Here is a 20,342-nt window from a genome sequence, read left to right as displayed (position 1 = left end):
AAACTAATTCAGCGTCAGTAGCTGTTTTGTTTCCTTTTGGATCTACTCCAAACTCTGTATCCACCTACACCACACCCCAGACAATGGGCTGGCTCTAGAATTGGGTCAGGGATAAATGCAGAAGTTAAAGGTCAAGTAGACAGAGGGTCTTATCCTGCTGGGATTTAACAGGAGGTGGGAATGGTCCATGCCAAGTGTCCAGCCTGGCAGGTTTCCTGGCACAGGCCAGTAATTGTTGGGGAAGTCCCCCTGGGTTTATTGGGAGGGCACCACCCACTCCAGGTTTTACCCCTTCCACAGCTTACCCTCCCTCCATGGCCTCTCATAGCCTTCCCTCTAACTCTCCTCATCGGGGCTTGATATCTGGTGAAACTCCCAAACATCCCTAAATGACACAGCGTCGCACATCCAAAGTGCTGGAGGGGTGCCAACATCTGATTAACCAGTAGCTCTCAGAGGCAGGACATCCTATCCCTGAGGAGTGGAATCCCATCTCCAGCCAAATAACAAGCAATTGGTTAAAATTGCTGATCCGCATTCCTTGACAGGTCTTCCGAACACGGCTTTACCAGAAATGCAGAGCACAGCATCCATCGAGGAACGCCATCGAAGCGCAGCAGAGTCCAGGAGAAGAAATCACATGCACTCTTTATATGACATGAGCTGCCGGATGGCAAGTTCAAATGTCTAGTTTGAATGTTAGTGAAGGATAAGTGGATTGATGGGTGAATGGGTAGGTGGGTAAATGTGTAAGTGAGTGAGGCCAGAAGGTAGGATGATGGTGATGTGGTCAGGGGGTAGTTGAGTGAATGGTTGGAGTGTCAGTTTTGGAGTTAGGCTAGATTTTTTTCTGTCCAACATTTCCCAGGCAACTATTCTGGTAAGAATATCGCAACTCTCCCAAGTCTCGAACTCTAACTCAGAAGTAAGAGACTTACTATTCATAGAAACCCTGCAGTGCGAAGGAGACCATTTAGCCGATCGAGTCTGCACCGACCCCCCGAAAGAGCACCCTACCTAGGCCCACTACCCTTGCACATCTTTGTGACTGTGGGAGAAAACCAGAGCACCTAGAGAAAACTGACGCAGACACGGGGTGAACGTATAAACTCCACACAGACAGTCACTCAAGGCCAGAATCAAAGCTGGGTCCCTGGCACAGTGAGGCAGAAAGTGCCACCACTTTTACCGAGGGTCTCAGGGAGCAGGGGAATTGTCCATCAGCGCTTGAATGTTCCTTGACAATTCCCACATAGTTGCGCATCAGGACTTTCACAGGAACCTGGAGCGCATCTCCAGTCAGATATCCGGTCTCCAACAATCCAGAGACCAGAAGATTTGGGGTAGGATGTAGACCTCCTCTAAGCAAGTTTCCTACAATGTCATCAGAATTTACTGTTTACATAACATACTTTAAAAAATGGTTATAAAATGTTATTAAATTAATCTGAATTTTTACAACCCGCTGATATTTTAGAAATAGTTACAATGGAGATACACTGCAAAAAAAATGTCAGATTAGATATTATGTTAAACCAGAATGTTTATCAGTATACAACTGAATATCCTTGAACCCTGAAGGTCATTCATTTCAGCACAATGGGTAATGGCCTCTGTTATTATTGTTTAACTATTTCAATGCTATTTTTTTTCCTCCTCCGTAACATCATCCAGCTTCGCTCTGTCTCGGCTCTTCTGCCACTGAAATGCTCATTCATGCCTTTGTTACCTCCAGGCTTGACTATCCTAATGTACTTCTGGATGACCTCCCACATTCTACTTGCCATAAGCTTGAGGTCATCCAAAACTCTGCTGCTGTAATATTACTCACACCAACTCCCACTTACCCGTTACTCCTGTACCTACTGACCTACACTGGCTCCCAGGTAAGCAACGTCTTGTTTTCAAATCGCTCTATAACCTCGCCATCATTATCTCTTATAATCACTTCTAGCCCCACAATCCTCAACGTATCTATACTCCACCTAATTCTGGTCTCTTGTGCATTGCCAATTTCAGCTGCCTCGGCCTCAGACCTCTTCACCTCTCTCTCTTCCTCAAAGCCACTACTTAAAAGCTACTTCTTTGACCAAATCTTAATACCTACATCAACAACCAACTTGAGACAATCAGTCAAGTTCATAACATTTACCCTTCCTGGAAGTGGCATACATTTATAGTTGGGGATCCATTCTCTGCAAACAGAAAGGAGCATGTCCAAATCTTGTGCTTTTTTGAATTACCCTGGAATTGGAAGCTTAGAGTTCCCTGTTGCTTTCTCCATGGCAATACTTCAGCCAATCAGGGTCGACTTGCCAACCAATCAGCACCCTTTTCTCCTATAATATAAATTGTAGTGATTGTTTGAAATTTGACATTCTTGCATTTGTCCAGATGAGTGCAAGGCAAAAAGCTTTGTTCAACAGGTCTCTCTTTTCAGCAATATGCACCAGGAAGCAATATGGCCAGACTAGAGAATCTAGAACACCGGAGCAAAGTCTCATGATAATGGACCACTATTTTAGGACTGAGATGAGGAGAAATCTCTTCACTCAAAGGGTTGAGAATCTTTGGAATTCTCTAATAATAATAATCTTTATTAGTGTCACAAGTAGGCTTACATTAACACTGCAATGAAGTTACTGTGAAATGCCCCTAGTCGCCACATTCCAGCGCCCTTTTGGGTACATGGAGGGAGAATTCAGAATGTCCAATTCACCTAACAGCACGTCTTTCGGGACTTGTGTGAGGAAACCGGAGCACCCGGAGGAAACCCACGCAGACACAGGGAGAATGTGCAGATTCCGCACAGACAGTGGCCCAAGCCGGGATTCGAACCTGGGACCCTGCCGCTGTGAAGCAACAGTGCTAACCATTGTGCTACCGTTCCACCCCAGAGGGTTGTGCATGCTCCATCATTGAATATACTGAAGGCTGAGATAGGCAGATTTTGGTTTACCGGCGAATCAAGGGTTATGGGTACAGGCAGAAAAGCAGAGTTATGCCGAAGATCAACCACAATTGCATTAAATGTCAGAGCAGCCTCAACATACTTTATGATCTACCCTTGGTCCTATTTGTTACGCTCTTAAATAGGCCACTGTAATCTTCTTCTTTTCACTTCAAGTCAGCTACTATAACAAATGAACAAGTTTAGGTGATCAAAACAATGAGCCAAACAGATGGAACTTTTATTCATCCATCTCTGCACCGTTGAGCAATCAGATTTCAAAACATGCTGCAGTCAAACACAGGTGGATTTCGAGCAATGCACTCAACATGGAAACCAGCTTGGTGGAGAGATAAGAAAGCAAGCAAATCTGGTGAATGCAGACAACAGTTCAGAGAGGCTACAAAAGAGAGAATATTTAATAACCAGGAAAGAGAGATCATACTGATGATATTGCAGAGATAAAATATAAAACATAACAGAATGAGGATAGGAACAAGACCAGATAAAATGGAAATAATGCTTTCAATGTGTCATTTCAAATTATATTTGATATCGTTAACAGCCCAAATAATACAGAATCCCTGGAGCTGCTGAAAGAAATATGATTAAAGTTTGTACCAGTTAGGAACCCAGAGTTCCTCACAGATTTCACTTCCAAGACAGGTGTCTTTCGTTTCTATGAGAGCTTCACCAAATGGGACAGTGTCCTGAAAGAAAAACCATGCACTGCATTATTCTCTTCCACTTGCATTTTCTTTTTATGGTTTTCTTTCATTGAATTGTTAAAAAGTAGTACATTCTTTTATGGGTGAGAATTCCACGGAGCTGCCCCTGCTCTGTTACAGGGCATTCACCGGCACCCTGTTTTGTATCAGTTTGACACACACTTCCTGCCAAATTACTATGGCCAGCTAGGGGAAGCTCACAGGAGACTCCTGGCCATACATTTCATGAAGCAATTGTACGCATCCATAATTTATGGTGTTGTTGTACATTTTGATAGCACAATGCTGAGGGAGGACTGCACTGATGCATCGATTATTAACTTACTTTTAAGCAAACAAAGCAAATAGAAACAGCAGCAAATTCTAAACAGAAGCCTTCAATTTCCTGCAGCTGCAAATAAAAAAGATTCAGTTAAAACGGCGACTCTGCTTAATGCTGGCTGGCCCCCGGATTAACAAACTTCAAATTCCTTCCCAAAGGAGAGACAGTAATGTAGTAGTCTTGTCACTCGACTAATAATCCGAAGACCAAGAGCCATCCTCTGGGGACACGGGTTTGAATCCCACCATAACAGATTGTGAAATTTGAATTCAATAAAAAGAAAATCTGGAATTAAAATTCTAAAAGGTGACCATGAAATTATTGTCGATTGTCGTAAAAACCCATCTGATTCACTAATGTCCTTTAGGGAAGGAAATCTGTCGTTTTTACCTGGTCTGGCCTACATGTGACACCAGACCCTCAGTAATATGGTTGATTCTTAAATGCCCTCAGGGATGAGATAATAAATGCTGGTGCAGCCAGCACCGCCCACAACCCAGGAACAAATGAAGAAAAACATATTAAGACAGACCCAAAATCGCTGCCTGGATTTTGGTGCATGCACAGGCGCAGTTACACTTAAAAATCTAGAAATTGCTATTGTAACGATATTTCCCAGCTCAGACTCAGCACTGATTGCTGTCAATTCTTTAAACTGATTGGTTATTGGCATTCAGTTTCTTGACTGCTTAAATAAATCTTAGATGCTTTGCACAGGAAACTGCACCTTTTCTATAAATGGCTGATGGCAATTTCCGGTTCAAAAACTCAGAGAAAGTTTAACAAAGTGTAACAAACGGCTGGCATAGAACATAGAAAATACAGCACAGAACAGGCCCTTCGGCCCACGATGTTGTGCCGAACCTTTGTCCTAGATTAATCATAGATTATCATTGAATTTACAGTGCAGAAGGAGGCCATTCGGCCCTTTGAGTCTGCACCGGCTCTTGGAAAGAGCACCCTACCCAAAGTCCACACCTCCACCCAACACCAAGGGCAATTTGGACATTAAGGGCAATTTATCATTGGCCAATTCACCTAACCCGCACATCTTTGGACTGTGGGAGGAAACCGGAGCACCCGGAGGAAACCCACGCAGACACGGGGAGGACGTGCAGACTCCGCACAGACAGTGACCCAAGCCGGAATCGAACCTGGGACCCTGGAGCTGTGAAGCAATTGTGCTATCCACAATGCTACCGTGCTGCCCTTGAGAACAAATAAATGTACACTATATCATTTTACTGTAATCCATGTACCTATCCAATAGCTGCTTGAAGGTCCCTAATGTTTCCGACTCAACTACTTCCACAGGCAGTGCATTCCATGCCCCCACTACTCTCTGGGTAAAGAACCTACCTCTGATATCCCTCCTATATCTTCCACCTTTCACCTTAAATTTATGTCCCCTTGTAATGGTTTGTTCCACCCGGGGAAAAAGTCTCTGACTGTCTACTCTATCTATTCCCCTGATCATCTTATAAACCTCTATCAAGTCGCCCCTCATCCTTCTCCGTTCTAATGAGAAAAGGCCTAGCACCCTCAACCTTTCCTCGTAAGACCTACTCTCCATTCCAGGCAACATCCTGGTAAATCTCCTTTGCACCTTTTCCAAAGCTTCCACATCCTTCCTAAAATGAGGCGACCAGAACTGTACACAGTACTCCAAATGTGGCCTTACCAAAGTTTTGTACAGCTGCATCATCACCTTACGGCTCTTAAATTCAATCCCTCTGTTAATGAACGCGAGCACACCATAGGCCTTCTTCACAGCTCTATCCACGTGAGTGGCAACTTTCAAAGATGTATGAACATAGACCCCAAGATCTCTCTGCTCCTCCACATTGCCAAGAACTCTACCGTTAACCCTGTATTCCGCATTCATATTTGTCCTTCCAAAATGGACAACCTCACACTTTTCAGGGTTAAACTCCACCTGCCACTTCTCAGCCCAGCTCGGCATCCTATCTATGTCTCTTTGCAGCCGACAACAGCCCTCCTTACTATCCACAACTCCACCAATCTTCGTATCGTCTGCAAATTTACTGACCCACCCTTCAACTCCCTCATCCAAGTCATTAATGAAAATCACAAATTCATTGGAATTTGGAACACAATTCAGCCCATTGTTGATTCCTGAAAAAGTAGCAGCAGTGGAAACACATGGTTACTCAGCTCACCTGTCCAGTCACCCTTTGTATTATATCTGGGAGGGAATACTCTTCTACTATCCTAGGCAAAGTGAAAACACAAAACAATTGTGATTTACTTAAATTATTATAAACAGAGATATACATGACTATGAGAAACTCTTAACCATTCGAAAGATTATTAACACTAGGGAATCTCCTAAGCCACTGCTCCTGATTGTCAATGTGCTGGTTAAGTGGGATGGGAACATTGTGCCAGACAAAAATACATTATTCTGAGGCAAAAGTGGTTGTTGGCAGCACGGAGGCGCAGTGGTTAGCACTGCTGTCTCATGGTGCCGAGGAGCCCGGTTCAATCCCGGCCCCAGGTCACTGTCCGTGTGGAGTTTGCACATTCTCCCCATGTCTGCGTGGGCCTCACCCCCAGAACCCAAAGATGTGCAGGGTAGGTGGATTAGCCATGCTACAATTGCCCCTCAATTCGAAAAAATAAGAATTGGATACCTTAAATTTTTTTAAAAGTGGCTGTCCTTTTAAAGTTACAAATTTGAATCAATAGAATGTGTAAAAAAAAAAGTTTTTAAAAAGTAATCAATAACATTCTACTTTCTACACAAAAGTCTCATTTTTACCACAGGCCAATAAAAACATCAATAGCTGAAACGACAGTATTTAAAATCTCTTAATCTTGTATAAATAAACATTGTGCAATTGACAACATAGATCAGAGATCTGAAGGAATCTATAATTTATGGGATCTTAACCTGTCGAACTACGCCAAGTTTGGGGGAAGCTTAGTTGATGAATCAAGTCCTGGTGCAATACGACAAGTTGTAAGATTTGTACTATTTGTAGACTTTGCCAAGTTGTTCGATTCCTTGTATTATTCAACTGTGTATAGTTGAAGGAATTTATATCATCTCTGCTATTCGGTTATCAGTAGCACTTTGCGAATACTGGAACTCAGCAGAAATTTGCAGTATAAACTTCTCGGGTGGCAAAAAATAATTGTTTTATTTGTAGTCGCTTGATTACAATTTGAAAGTCATTTAAAAGGCAATTCGTAGACAATTCGAAGCTTTCAGAGAATTACAGACATTATCTTTCTTTGCTTAGGCAGACAGCTCGAAAGTAACTTTTAAAAGGTCAAAGTCTGGCAATGAAACATGAAGAGAGAGAGAAAGCTAATCTTCAGCTAAACTCAAACTCAAAGTCAAAAGTGGACTAACATCACTGACACAGACTGTTAGACTGACAGAACCCCCAAAAGACATCTCTAAAATGGAGACTATAATCAAAGGCAAAAACACAAATTAAGACAGAAATTAAGGACAGACAACACCAAAAGACAACACAGCACAACATCCCCAAAGACAACACTAAAATGGCGGGCGGAAACTTTTCAATTATACACTTTCATATCTGTCTTAAGTCATTTAATCACACCCCAATATAATCCTAATTGGTTTGGGTTAGACTCAAACACATTTGATTTGTTAGCAAGCCGTCCATCTTCAATGTGCAACATCAGCTTTTCTGACCTAGCTGTTATCTGCATTCTGAACAATGGTGATTCAGCCCTTGGCCTTGACAATTAGCACAAGCAGTGTCAAATTATCTTGCAACTGTGCTGTTTTGATGTCACACTGTCTCTGAAAATATGCATTTGCCAGAACAACGGACTTCAGTAAAAGTGAATTATGCTGTATAAATGGGTATTTAAAACTGGGGCTCAACATTTATGCTTAAACAGCTATCTTTTACCTATACTAGTTGTATTCAAAATACCTGGCTTCTACAAGATCCCAGAGCTGTCAATCAAGCAATGTTTTCCCTGCTCAAGTGTTTCAATAGGCTAATAGATTTCTGGGCTCTTGGCCAACCTTCATTATGTATTCTTGGCTGAGAGCCCAGGCATCTAGTAGGGTACGAGCTCTCAGCCCAGACAAATGTACAGAAAAAATTAAAGGTGAGCTCACACGCTACCGACGTTCAGAACCAAGTGAATGTTTAATCTGCAGGCACAAATACCAAGAGTATGCAAGTAAAACTGTTGACTTACCTCAGTTTATCCCATGGCATGAACCAGCGTAATTCTCTGTAGTTGCCACTATTGGCCATGGAAATCTTTGGTCGAATTAACAAAATCTTCCTGAAACAGAATTTTTTAGATAAGTGCACAGAATTATTCTCAATCTTCTTTCAGAAATAAAAACACAAAGAAAAACTAAGGAGATATGGGTAATAGTCATTAGTGCTCAATGCAGTTGAATATCTGAAATATTTTGTTTCGTATTATACTCAATATATAGATGACATTTTGATTCACCATGAAAGACAAGAACAGTAAGACTGAAGGAGAGGACATTTAATAGAAGTGTACATGATTTTGACAGGTTTATACATAGTAAACAAAGAAAGACTCTTTTCCATTAGCTGATGGTACACGGACGAGGGGACACAGTTTTGTTTATTTGGGAGATAGCATGGTGATGTGAGGACAAACTATTTTATGTAGTGTATAGTAATGACCTGGAAATCGCTGCCTTTGAGGGTGGAGGACGCTGAGAGGAATGAGTGATTTCGAAAGAAAACTGGATGGGTATTTGAAGGAAATAGATTTCTGGGGCTCAGGGATAGAGCGGGAGAATGGGACTCACTACAGAGAGCCGGCATGCACCCACAGAATTACAAGCAGGTTGCTGCACAGAAAGATGCCATTCAGCCCATTGTGTCTGCACCGGCTCTTGAAATGAGCAATTCACCAAGTTCCATTCCCCTGCCTTCTCCCCATGACCCTGCACATTCCTCCTTTTCAGATAACAGTCTAATTCTCTTTAGAAAGCCCCGATTGAACCTGCCTCTATCACCCACTCAGGCAGCACACTTCAGGCCCCAGCCACTTGCTTTCCTGATTAGTAAGTTTGCGGACGACACAAATGTTAGTGGAATTGCGGATAGCGATGAGGACTGTCAGAGGATACAGCAGGATTTGGATCGTTTGGAGACTTGGGCGGAGAGGTGGCAGATGGAGTTTAATCCGGACAAATGTGAGGTAATGCATTTTGGAAGGTCTAATACAGGTAGGGAATATACAGTGAATGGTAGAACCCTAAAGACAGTCAGAGAGATCTAGGTGTACAGGTCCACAGGTCACTGAAAGGGGCAACACAGGTGGAGAAGGTAGTCAAGAACACATACGGCATGCTTGCCTTCATTGATCGGGCAAAGAGTATAAAAACTGGCAAGTCATGTTGCAGCTGTATAGAACGCAAGTTAGGCCACACTTGGAGTATAGTGTTCAATTCTGGTCGCCACACTACCAGAAGGATGTGGAGGCTTTAGAGTGGGTGCAGAAGAGATTTACCAGGATGTTGCCTGGTATGGAGGGCATTAGCTACGAGGAGAGGTTGAATAAACTTGGTTTGTTCTCTCTGGAACGAAGGAGGTTAAGGGGCGACCTGATAGAGGTCTACAAAATTATGAGGGGCATAGACAGAGTGGATAGTCAGAGACTTTTTCCCAGGGGAGACGGGTCAATTACTAAGGGGCATAGGTTTAAGGTGCAAGGGGCAAGGTTTGGAGGAGATGTACGAGGCAAGTATTTTACACAGAGAGTAGTGGGTGCCTCGAACGCGCTGCTGGAGGAGGTGGTGGAAGCAGGGACGATAGTGACGTTTAAGGGGCATCTTGACAAATACATGAGGATGGGAATAGAGGGATATGGATTCCGGAAATGTAGAAGATTGTAGTTTCGAAGGGCAGCATTGTCGGCGCAGGCTTGTTCTTTAAACCTCTTTTTCCAATCACTTCAAATCTGTGCCCTCTGATTCTCAATCCTTTCATGACTGGGAACAGTTTTGCCCGATCCAGTCTGTCCAGAGCCCTCATGATTTTGAACACCTCTTATCATATCTCCCTTCAGCCTTCGCTTCACGGAAAATAGTCACAACTTTTCAAATCCATCTTCATAATTGAAGTTCCTCATCCCTGGAACCATTCTCCTGACTTGATGGGACAAATGGCTGCCTTCTTTGCCACAATCATACGGCAGTGACACGAGTCAGCCCCTCTCAGATTTCTCTGATGTGTTTATAAAGTACAAACAGTTTGGACAGTGTCATTGCATCTCTAGGGTTTACAGCACAAAACAAATCCTAAATTCAAACAAACTTCATGTGGTTGTGATTACATTTGTTTTCTAGCACAGTCGTCCCAGATAAAAACATAAAATGTTGATGCACACATGACCAGCTTTGGGGGCCCTTTAGCAGAGTTGGCTGGGCAGCTGGTTCGTGATGCAGAGCGAGGCCAACAGTATGAGCTCCTTGCCAGTAATGGCCAAGGTTATCCAGGATTATCCCCGCCTTCTCAATCTTGCCCCTCGCCTGAGGTATGGTGATCCTCTGGTTAAATCACCACCAGGCAGCTCTCCCCCTCAGGGTTAAATCACCACCAGTCAGCTCTCCCCCTCAAAAGTAAAAAGTAGCCAATGGTCATCTGGGTTTATGGCGCCTTTAATTACTATGACCAGTTTTCTGGCCTGCTAAAAAAATACTTTTCTTGTTATCCTAAATAATTATTAAATGTATATATTGTTGCACATGCTACTCACAACAAAGTTCCTTTGATGATGGTTAGCACTGCTGCCTCACAGCACCAGGGACCTGGGTTCGATTCCAACTTTGGGTGACTGCCTGTGTGAAGTTTGCACATTCTTCCCATGTCTGCGTGGGTTTCTCCGGGTGCTCCAGTTTCCTCTCAGTCCAAAGATGTCAGATTAGGCGGATTGGCTAAGCTAAATTTCCCTCAGTGGGATTACGGGGATAGGGTGGGGGATTGGGCCTGTCTATGGTGCCCTTTCAGAGGGTTTTTGCAGAGTCGACGGGCCGAATGGCCTCCTTCTGCACTGTAGGGATTCTATGAAAGACGAATACTAACATTAGTGTCACTTCTTTAGTCTTTCATGAGATGTGTTGTCGTTTTAAGATCAGCATTTGTAGTCCATCCCAAATCACTCTTGAACGGAGTGGCTTGTTGGGCCGTAACAGAGAGCAAGAGAGTCAACCACATGCTGTAGATCTGGAGACACATGTAGGCCAAACCAGGTATTTCCCTAAAGGACATTAGGAAACCAGATGGGTTCTTTCAATAATCAGTGATAGTTTTATGCCCACCATTACTGGGACTAGCTTTCAATTCCAGATTTACTAATTAATTGATTTCATTATTAATTTATATTCCACCGTTACACAGAGAGTAGTGGGTGGTATTTGAACCTATATTCTGGGAGCATGAGCATGGGCCTCTGGATTACTCGTCCAGCAATTTATCACGATACCTTGATCAGTCACCCCCAATTGTGACATGGCCTTAAACTATTAAGGTACAGTAAAGTCGCCATAGTCCCAGATGATCACAGGCTGCTTTCCCTTTTAGGGGGAGAGCTGATTGGTGGTGATTTAACCTGAGGATCACCACACCTCAGGTTGAGAAGGCGAGTCTTCATGAATAACTTTAAAGTGTATGATATCATGCAAACACAGAAAAGTGCAACAAGATTTTTTTTTTGAAAAGTATAAATTGCTACAATATTTTTACTTGAAAACAGAACTTAAGTAAAATTCTCATCAAAAACATTAATAGATTAACAGTAGTGCCTGATTTGGAAAGCACAGAAAAGAAAAAAACTTACTTGTTGAGGAAAATCACCCGACAGTTGTAGAGGGCATTTTTGTGTATAACTGGACTGCATTGTATGAAAAAGACGGAGGATTAAAACCAATTACAACGAATCTGAGTTTATTCAACTAGTCTCCAATTACTTCTCAATCTTATATAATTTGCGAACAAAGGGCAGCACGGTGGCACAGTGATTAGCATTGCTGCCTAGGGCGCTGAGGACCTGGGTTCAAATCCCGGCCCTGGGTCACTGTCCGTGTGGAGTTTGCACGTTCTCCCCGTGTCTGCGTGAGTTTCACCCCCACAACCCAGAGATGTGTAGGATAGGCGGATTGGTCACGCTAAATTGCCCTTAATTGGAAAAAATAATTGGGGACTCTAAATGTATTTATTTTTTTTAAATAATAATTTGCTAACAAAAGATGGAGGTGGGGGTTTACAGCCAGTGTTCGTCACAGGTGGAAGTGGCAACGCCAGCAGAAAACCCGACGGGGCCGCAGGAACCAGAATCTCGGCGGCGCGGCCTCGTTCTCAGAAGGACATGCCCAGAGATTGTGCGGTGCTGGTCAGGGGTTCCCCCGTGTCCGTGGAGGGGTTCGGTGGGGTTTGGCGTTTCTTTTAAATGCAGATCGGGGCACCCTTTTGAGATGGCCCCCTGGCCTCTGTGGATCTGGCGTTGCTGGTGCCCCAGTCTCTGTTAACCTGCCGTTGCCAGCTCCAACAGGTCCCGCCCCACCAGCATGACAGCGTAAACCATGATTCACTCTGCTCAGGGTGCAAGGGAACCTAGACAGAAAACTTGGCTGTGCAGCTGGGGAGCTACATGCCAGCTTTCTATTGAAACCAACAATATCGGAAGATTCCACCCAGATTCCCCAATCCAGAAGCTTGTCTTTAACGTCATACCACTGATACTCTATTAGCTGTAATATTGTTTTCAGTAAAATAATGAATGAAATCATTTAACTATTTATTATCACTACTAAAACAGAATTAGAAAAGTAAATTTAGCAGTCTACAAATTCGGAGTAGGAAAACAAAAATCAATTTTTACATAAACCATTGAAGGTTTACTTTACAGGTATGGTACTAATAGGGGGCAGCACGGTAGCATTGTGGATAGCACAATTGCTTCACAGCTCCAGGGTCCCAGGTTTGATTCCAGCTTGGGTCACTGTCTGTGCGGAGTCTGCACATCCTCCCCGTGTGTGCGTGGGTTTCCTCCGGGTGCTCCGGTTTCCTCCCACAGTTCAAAGATGTGCAGGTTAAGTGGATTGGCCATGATAAATTGCCCTTAGTGTCCAAAATTGCCCTTAGTGTTGGGTGGGGTTACTGGGTTGTGGGGATAGGGTGCCGGTGTTGACCTTGGGTAGGGTGCTCTTTCCAAGAGCCGGTGCAGACTCGATGGGCCGAATGGCCTCCTTCTGCACTGTAAATTCTATGATAATAGAGGCAGATTAGACTGCTTAACTCCAAACCCTGAGGATAACAATTCTGGAGTGCGAGTCTTCAATTTAACTGACTAATTATCCACCTTATTGACCAACTGGCTCTCTGCACTAGCTACGAAAGGGTTACCCCATCCCTACAGAAACCCATATTTCTCCCAGTGTTGAGTAGCACACCAACATCTCATCTCACTGTCAGCGCTCGGCATAGTGAGCAATTGTTCTTTTTCGTGGAATATGCCGAAGGGCCTGTTTCCATGCTGTATGGCTCTATGACTGAACACTGCTAAGACCAGTTATTTCACACTCTGCAATCTCAGGTGTCCTGTTCACTGCTGAATTCAAGTTCTAAGTCTGCATTACCACACATACCTGCTTTCATCTACCCACCTCATAATAATAATTGCTTATTGTCACAAGTAGGCTTCAATGAAGTTACTGTGAAAAGTCCCTAGTCGCCACATTTCGGCGCCTGTTCTGGGAGGTTGGTACGGGAACTACGGCTGAAACTTACACTACTTTCATTCACACTTTTTTGCTACCATCAGGCTCAACTTTGCCAGCACTCATCGCCCATTACCTCAAGTCTCACCCATTTTCACCCTGTGCTTCAACCCATTGATTATTAAGCCATCCATATCTACCATTATAAACCCCTCCAGTCCCATGTTCTAATCCATACCCTTCCATTCTCCCACTATTCTTTCTGTCTATCAATGGCCCTTACCATTATTGACAGCCTCTTGAAAACCGATCTCTGGGACTAAAGCTTCAGTCACGACCATAAACTCAGCATTGCCACTCACTCTATAATCTCTTCATCCCACTTTGAAAAGCATCCATGGGCCTTTTATAAGTTGACGGTCCTACAGATGCAAGATGCTGCAGACAAGAGGAACCAAAACAATAATTCAAACAGCATCAACATCACTTCTCAGTGCATGATATTACTTGCACCTAGCAATCAGGTTGCCACCTTATAATCACTGGCGTAATTCTTTTGTTGCTCTACAATCATCGGGGCTTAAGTAATTTTACCATGGAGAGAGCATTCAGATGTATTGAAAATAATTAATTGCAGCAAGCTAGTTTCTGAAGTCATCCAAGATTCCTCGATTATGTCAATCATGATCATTCCCTTGTCCAACTCCTCTGTAATCTTTTCCCCACTAACTCTGGCTACTGGCACTATTCTGATATGAACACAATATGCTTCTCAATACAATATTCCACTCTGCCTTTTCTTTAATTCATGCATTAACTTTTAAATAGGTCAGTGACTGTGTTAGAATATAAACAGTATTACTGAGCGCCATTAAACATTAAAATGCAGATTATTTCACCCCTCATAAATCTAAAATCCCAGTTTTAATGGTAATGAGACAATTTTAATTTGATTGCTTAATCAACATTTCGACTCAAATGCACTCACATTCCTACATCACACATTATGTCTTCAGTGACCGGAGAGACCAAGAGTTCTGCCAGCATTTGAAACGAGTGAAGAATGGTATCAGATTCCAAATAGTGATCACCACAGCCATACCCACTGAGGGGGAAAAAAGGGCACAAAATAACTTTTCTGAAAGGGAAATACAAGAATTGTCAAATGGATACATCAAATAGTTCTCTTGAAAGTCGATCTATGACTCAAAATTTTCAGCACTGAGGAGAGAAGAATTGTAACAGTTATAGTTATTATTCCCCTGTAATGCCATCATCCATAGGATCCCTACAGTGCAGAAGGAGACCATTCAGCCCATCGAGTCTGCACCGACTCCCGAAAGAGCACCGACCTACCCCCCCCCTCCCCATCCCCAAAATCCCATGCATTAATCATGGCCAATCCATCTAACCTACGCATCTTTGGACTGTGGGAGGAAACCAGAGCACCCGGAGGAAACCAACGCAGACGCAAGGAGAAGGTTCAAACTTCAGTCACCCGGAATTGAACCTAGGTCCCTGGCACTGTGAGGCAGCAGTGCCAAACACTGCACCGCCCATCACGTGCATGAATGCAATGAGGTGTGTTGAAACAAAGCGTGAAGCAAACAAAAGACTACATCCCCTTAAATCTGTTGAATTAATTTTTGCTCCTTTCAGGTTTGAGCCTTTTTCACAACTCATCACCAAAGACTATGAGCGAACATTGTCAAGAAGAAAACGATAAGCCCCTTGTCAAAGACACTGGACATGGACTGCAGTAATTCTTGATGACAGCCTATCTAGCATGTTCAGGGGTTTACGGATAGTAGCCAGAGGTTGGAATCCTGTCTTCCTTTTCTTCTCTGCGATCTTGTCACAGTTCCAGTAGCACAGCAATCAGGCGATTGAACATGGACGGACACTTTCTAGCCAGGCTCAGCTCCACTGTGTCTTTAACTACTGAGCCACCTGGAATCTCCAAAGTATTTCAAATTAAGTTTCTGCTGTGGGAGACAGAGCCAATTAAAGGATCACCAGCTGACGTGGCTTGCTGTTCAAGCAGGCAGAGTGATTCACATACTACCTGAACAAGTACTTTTCAAAATATAATTTTTGAATTTCCATATTGAACTTGTAGCAAAACAAGCAAATCAAAATGATTTTATTCCTATTAATATCTTTGTTCATCAAACTAGCCACCCCTCCGTATATAACTCCAGAGTCATTGTCACATTGCTGTTTTTGGGGACTTTGCTGTGACTTTTCTAAATCACACCAGTGACCACACTTTTAAAAGTGCTACTTTTGGGTGCCAAAAGGTTCTGAAGAAAAGTTGTATTAAACTCAAAATGTTAACTCTGTTTCTCTCTCCTCAGATGCTGTCAAGCCTGCTGAGGTTTTCCAGCACCTTCTGTTTTTACGGCAAAAGTTCATCATTGGTTGTAAAAATACTTTGGGATCACCTGAAGTTGTGAAAGGAGCTATTTAAACTTTTTCTTTTGAATAAAAATAATTTTTCTATACTTTACTTACCAGATTTCCAGTTCAGGTCCAAGTCTGTATCTTGCCCCTTTTGATTTTGCTATTTCAATACCTGTATATTTTGAAAAACATTTAAAACAAAAGAATACATGAAGAACATGTTCATAGCTTGATTAAACCTTTGACTTTTTACCAATCACAACCATGATGCGAAAGAGAGATGACAGAGATGGACTTTTGAGAAAACAGCACCGAATAATTTGACTATGTAACACAGCAATGGTGAACTCTGGCTTTGCCACAAGGCTATGAACCTTGAGTTGACCTTCACAATCCTGCAGTCTTGACCACATCATCAGTTCAAAGCGCAACACAGAATCCAGAAAGAGAATTGGACAATTAAAATCACACAGATTAACAGCTATAATTTAAAATATTGCATGATTCTGGAAGCTAATCAACTTTTTTTTCAATCGTTTCATACTTCCTCCGATTTCTCGGAAACACAGGCAGTTACCCCTCCCTGTACCAATTAACAAATTTATCCTTGGTAATGATCTGATTGTCAAAGTCATTTCTTCAGCCTCCCCTGCTGAAGGGGGAGTGGAGAGCTTAAGCACGGTCATGAACCAAGTATCAGAAAGTTAGATTGGGAATTATCTTTTAAGTTTAGAGTTTCACATACGATGCTTAAATTAGCGTACTTTCAACTCTCCTGCATTGCCCTACCTAAAATATGTATTGATTAGCAAGCAAGATTTCAAATGCATTAGCGCAGTGCAGCACAAGAGATCCTGCAGCACTATTCCTAGGAAGAGAAAGGAATTATCCCCAATGCCTTGGACAATGTTTATCCTTCAACCAACATCATGATAACAGATCATATGGTCATTCCTGTTCGGTCTCATTCCTATTTGTGGGATCTTGCAATGTACAAATTGTCTGCTTTTCACAATATTACAATAATGATTGCACTTCTGAATTATTAATTGGCTTTATGTGCTTTCGAGTGGTTGAGGATATGAACAGCACAATATAAATATACTCAAAGCAAAATACTGCGGCAGCTGGAAATCTGAAAAAAGCAGAAAACGCTGGATAAACTCAGCAGGTCTGGAAGCATCTGTGGGGAGAGAAACACAGTTAACAGTTTGAGTCCAATAAGACTCTTCTTCACTCTGTTCCTCTCTCCAGAGATGCTGTGATACCTGCTGAGTTTTTCCAGCATTTTCTGTTTGTATTTCTAGTCTTCCTTTCTTCTCTTCCAGGTGGGCAATATTTGACTTTTTTAACCTTAGCTACAATCCCACTTTCAGGTGGTCTGACCAATCCAGGTGACTAAAGCATGGTCATTTTCAAAGATGTCACTCAAATAAACAGAACTGTCTTAAAACCTATCACTGTCTTGCCAGGCCTCAGTCAGTGCCACAAAAACTACACTTGTATTATGTTATTCCTACCTCTTTTCCTCAGACATGCCAATCACTAGCCAAGTGTATGATTTTGCAATGCTGCAAATATGCCACTTTATTAAGTTTTCAGTCCAAGATCAAGCACGTGGATGCACATTTTCTTTCCCATAACTAAAGGTCTACGGTCATCTTTTGCAAATATAACTAGGGTTTCACTAGTCAAATACTTAACCCTTTAGTCTAAACAGCTCTTAACACATTCGGTGGGATTTTGGCTTGCAGGTGGCATAGTTAATGGGAGGGGCCAGGTTGGTCAGTTGCTTCTGGAATACCAAGCAGGGCAGACAGGGTTCAGTTTTCGCTGAAAGGACTTTCTCTCTAAAAGGCTTTGTACCAATATAAGCAAGTTGAAACCCATGTTGCTGTTTTTATCCATGACTGGTATTTCTATATAAGAGGCAGGGTTAGAAAGCAAGTAAGATGTTATAACTGTTAAATGTAAGCTATTTCCTTGTTGCCAATGTGTTTAAAGTTCTTTTTACCCATAAAAGAGGTGTGCTGGTCAGTGTCAACGCTCTGTCTGCTGGTCAGTGTTATCGCTCTGTCCGCTGGTCAGTGTAATCACTCCTGTGGCGCAGTAACATTTCCTCATAATTTTCCAAAGTAAAAAGTTGGGTTCTCATCCGGAATCCCATAACAAATTTGGGTTCTCATTCTTGATCCCGGCTCCGGGTCACTTTCCGTGTGGAGTTTACACATTCTCCCTGTGTCTGCGTGAGTCTCACCCCCACAACCTAAGATAATGTGCAGGAGATAATGATAAGGAGCACCGTCTTATGGTCTGATTTCCCAAAGTGTGGTCGGGGGATGGAACGGTAGACGCTCCTTCTCCCAGCATACAAGCAGAAACTCAAGCGGGAGAATCCAGCTAAGAAGGTTGTGCAGTGCTGGTCCGAGGAGACAGAAGAGCTCTTACGTACGTGACTGCTTAGAGACAGTGGACTGGTCCATATTTAAGAACTCAGCGACCAACTTAAATGAGTATGCCACCACCGTCACAGACTTCATCAGCAAATGTGTGGACGACTGCGTGCCAAACTGCAGTCCAAAGATGTGCAAGTTCGGTGGATTGGCCATGATAAATTGCCCTTAGTGTCCAAAATTGCCCTTAGTGTTGGGTGGGGTTACTGGGGATAGGGTGGAGGTGTGGACCTTGGGTAGGGTGCTCTTTCCAAGAGCTGGTGCAGACTCGATGGGCCGAATGGCCTCCTTCTGCACTGTAAAATCTATGAAATAAAATCTATGAAACATGGATAATTCCAAGAATGATAGTTAGCTGTAAGAATGTGGAAAAAAGGCACAGACAGGAAAATCACCAACGTAGGCTGCTACCAGGACCGAAAATGCAGTGGGTGATCAGCAAGACACTGAATAACACACCTCTGTGCAGAAGTCTGGTATGGCAAATGCCCTGCCTGTTCTCATCACTTTCATCTTTGGGCCAAAATCCTGGAACTCCCTCCTGAACAACACTAGGGGCTGCAGCGGTCCAAGATCGAGGCTCACCACCACCTTCTCAAAGGGGCAATCGTGGGCAGGATATTGGGATCGGACACAATGCTCTCATCCCCAAGAATGAATTTTTAAAACAATTGAGTGCAGTTTAGGATCGTCCAGGGAAATGGCTGCAGAGAAATTAAAACAGGATTAAAATAAAAAATTGCTCAAGTACAAATTGCTGTGTGGGGGATTGGAACAGGGGGGGGGGGGGGGGTTGCTGCTGAAGGTCCAAATACCCCCCAAGTCACTTATGAGGTGCCACTGGAACTTGCTGTGTGACAGAACCAACTTGAAGAGAAATTTAACCAATCCTGCGAGATCGGGCATTGCTGGAATTGGGCAAAATGCACACTCCTGGGGGGGGGGGGGGGGGCAGAATTAAAACCTTTAGCCAAAAACAGAAACTAAATGATTTCCAAGGATAGTGACAAGGATGCTCCTGGTTTACTGTGTGTGCTAGCTAACGACAGGCTGGCTACAAGGGGTTTTAATTCGTTCACCCGTGGGTCCAGACTTACTTTTCAGGATTCTCTGGAGGTTGCCCTCAAAATCCAGCGCCCATTGATTGAGAGCGCAGGCGGCCAGGGTGACTTTGCGGGCGGCCAGCATGGGTGCGGAGAGCAGGAGGAGGGCGGCTGTGCGCTGGTCTCACTCAGACAAGACAGGGAGATGGAGGGCGGACACCGTGAGCTCTCCCGGCTGCCGCAGAGCCGACACCACCGCTCCCCTTCCGGGTCACTCTCTCTGCTGCAGCAGGGCGGGAGCGGACAACCTGCTGCCGAAGCCCGGCCTCGATGGCGGCTTGCCGCGCATCCCCGTCGGCAGGGCCGGAAGATGGCGCCCGTCTCAGGGTTTTACGGAGGAGGGGGGGGGGGGGGTTTGATGTTATCTTTTTGCGGATGGTGTGTTTTATCTCCCAGGAAGTTCATTGACGCGCGGAAACACAGATTGCCACCGCTTTGTCCCCACCCCCAGCCCTCGGGCGGCCATGGCGCCGGTTGTCGGGCGGCCTCTCCCTCCTTCCCGCGCGCCAGTCCGGAGGCCCGGATGTGGCCCGCCGCGTGCCCTGGCCTCCCCAACCGTCACCCTCCCGGGCGGGAGGTGGCAAGGCGCCGGGAGCCCGGCTCCCCCCGGCTGCATTCTCCGCTCGGAACATTGGTAGGTAGGGGGAAACCAGCCCCGC

The 20,342-nt window shown here is 43.9% G+C and overlaps 1 protein-coding gene across 10 annotated transcripts in view; it reads right to left on the bottom strand.

Annotated features, from left to right (window-relative positions):
- The window catches only part of LOC140384746 (glutamine-dependent NAD(+) synthetase-like), a 65,527-nt gene extending 45,555 nt beyond the window's left edge, over positions 1-19,972 (bottom strand). Inside the window, exons 1-8 of one of the 10 annotated variants that reach the window (XM_072466726.1) lie at positions 16,239-16,293; positions 14,713-14,829; positions 14,008-14,146; positions 11,846-11,899; positions 10,766-11,070; positions 8,213-8,302; positions 6,181-6,232; positions 3,572-3,660 (exon numbers count right to left, since the gene is read on the bottom strand). In XM_072466726.1, coding sequence (XP_072322827.1) covers positions 3,572-3,660; positions 6,181-6,232; positions 8,213-8,302; positions 10,766-10,875 — 341 coding nt within the window. In that variant the 5' untranslated portion in view covers positions 10,876-11,070; positions 11,846-11,899; positions 14,008-14,146; positions 14,713-14,829; positions 16,239-16,293. Of the gene's footprint in view, positions 1-3,571; positions 3,661-6,180; positions 6,233-8,212; positions 8,303-10,765; positions 11,071-11,845; positions 11,900-14,007; positions 14,163-14,712; positions 14,830-16,238; positions 16,300-18,141; positions 18,161-19,677 lie in introns of those variants that run through there. The other 9 variants (XM_072466728.1, XR_011933132.1, XM_072466723.1 and 6 more) reach the window with 9 other exon arrangements.
- Between the last annotated feature and the right edge of the window lie 370 nt (positions 19,973-20,342).

The sequence above is a fragment of the Scyliorhinus torazame genome, chromosome 10, assembly GCF_047496885.1.
Source record: "Scyliorhinus torazame isolate Kashiwa2021f chromosome 10, sScyTor2.1, whole genome shotgun sequence".
Taxonomy (NCBI): Eukaryota; Metazoa; Chordata; class Chondrichthyes; order Carcharhiniformes; family Scyliorhinidae; genus Scyliorhinus; species Scyliorhinus torazame.
The sequence above is the reverse complement of the archived record's forward strand: the minus strand, read 5'-3'. Positions and strand labels throughout refer to the sequence as shown.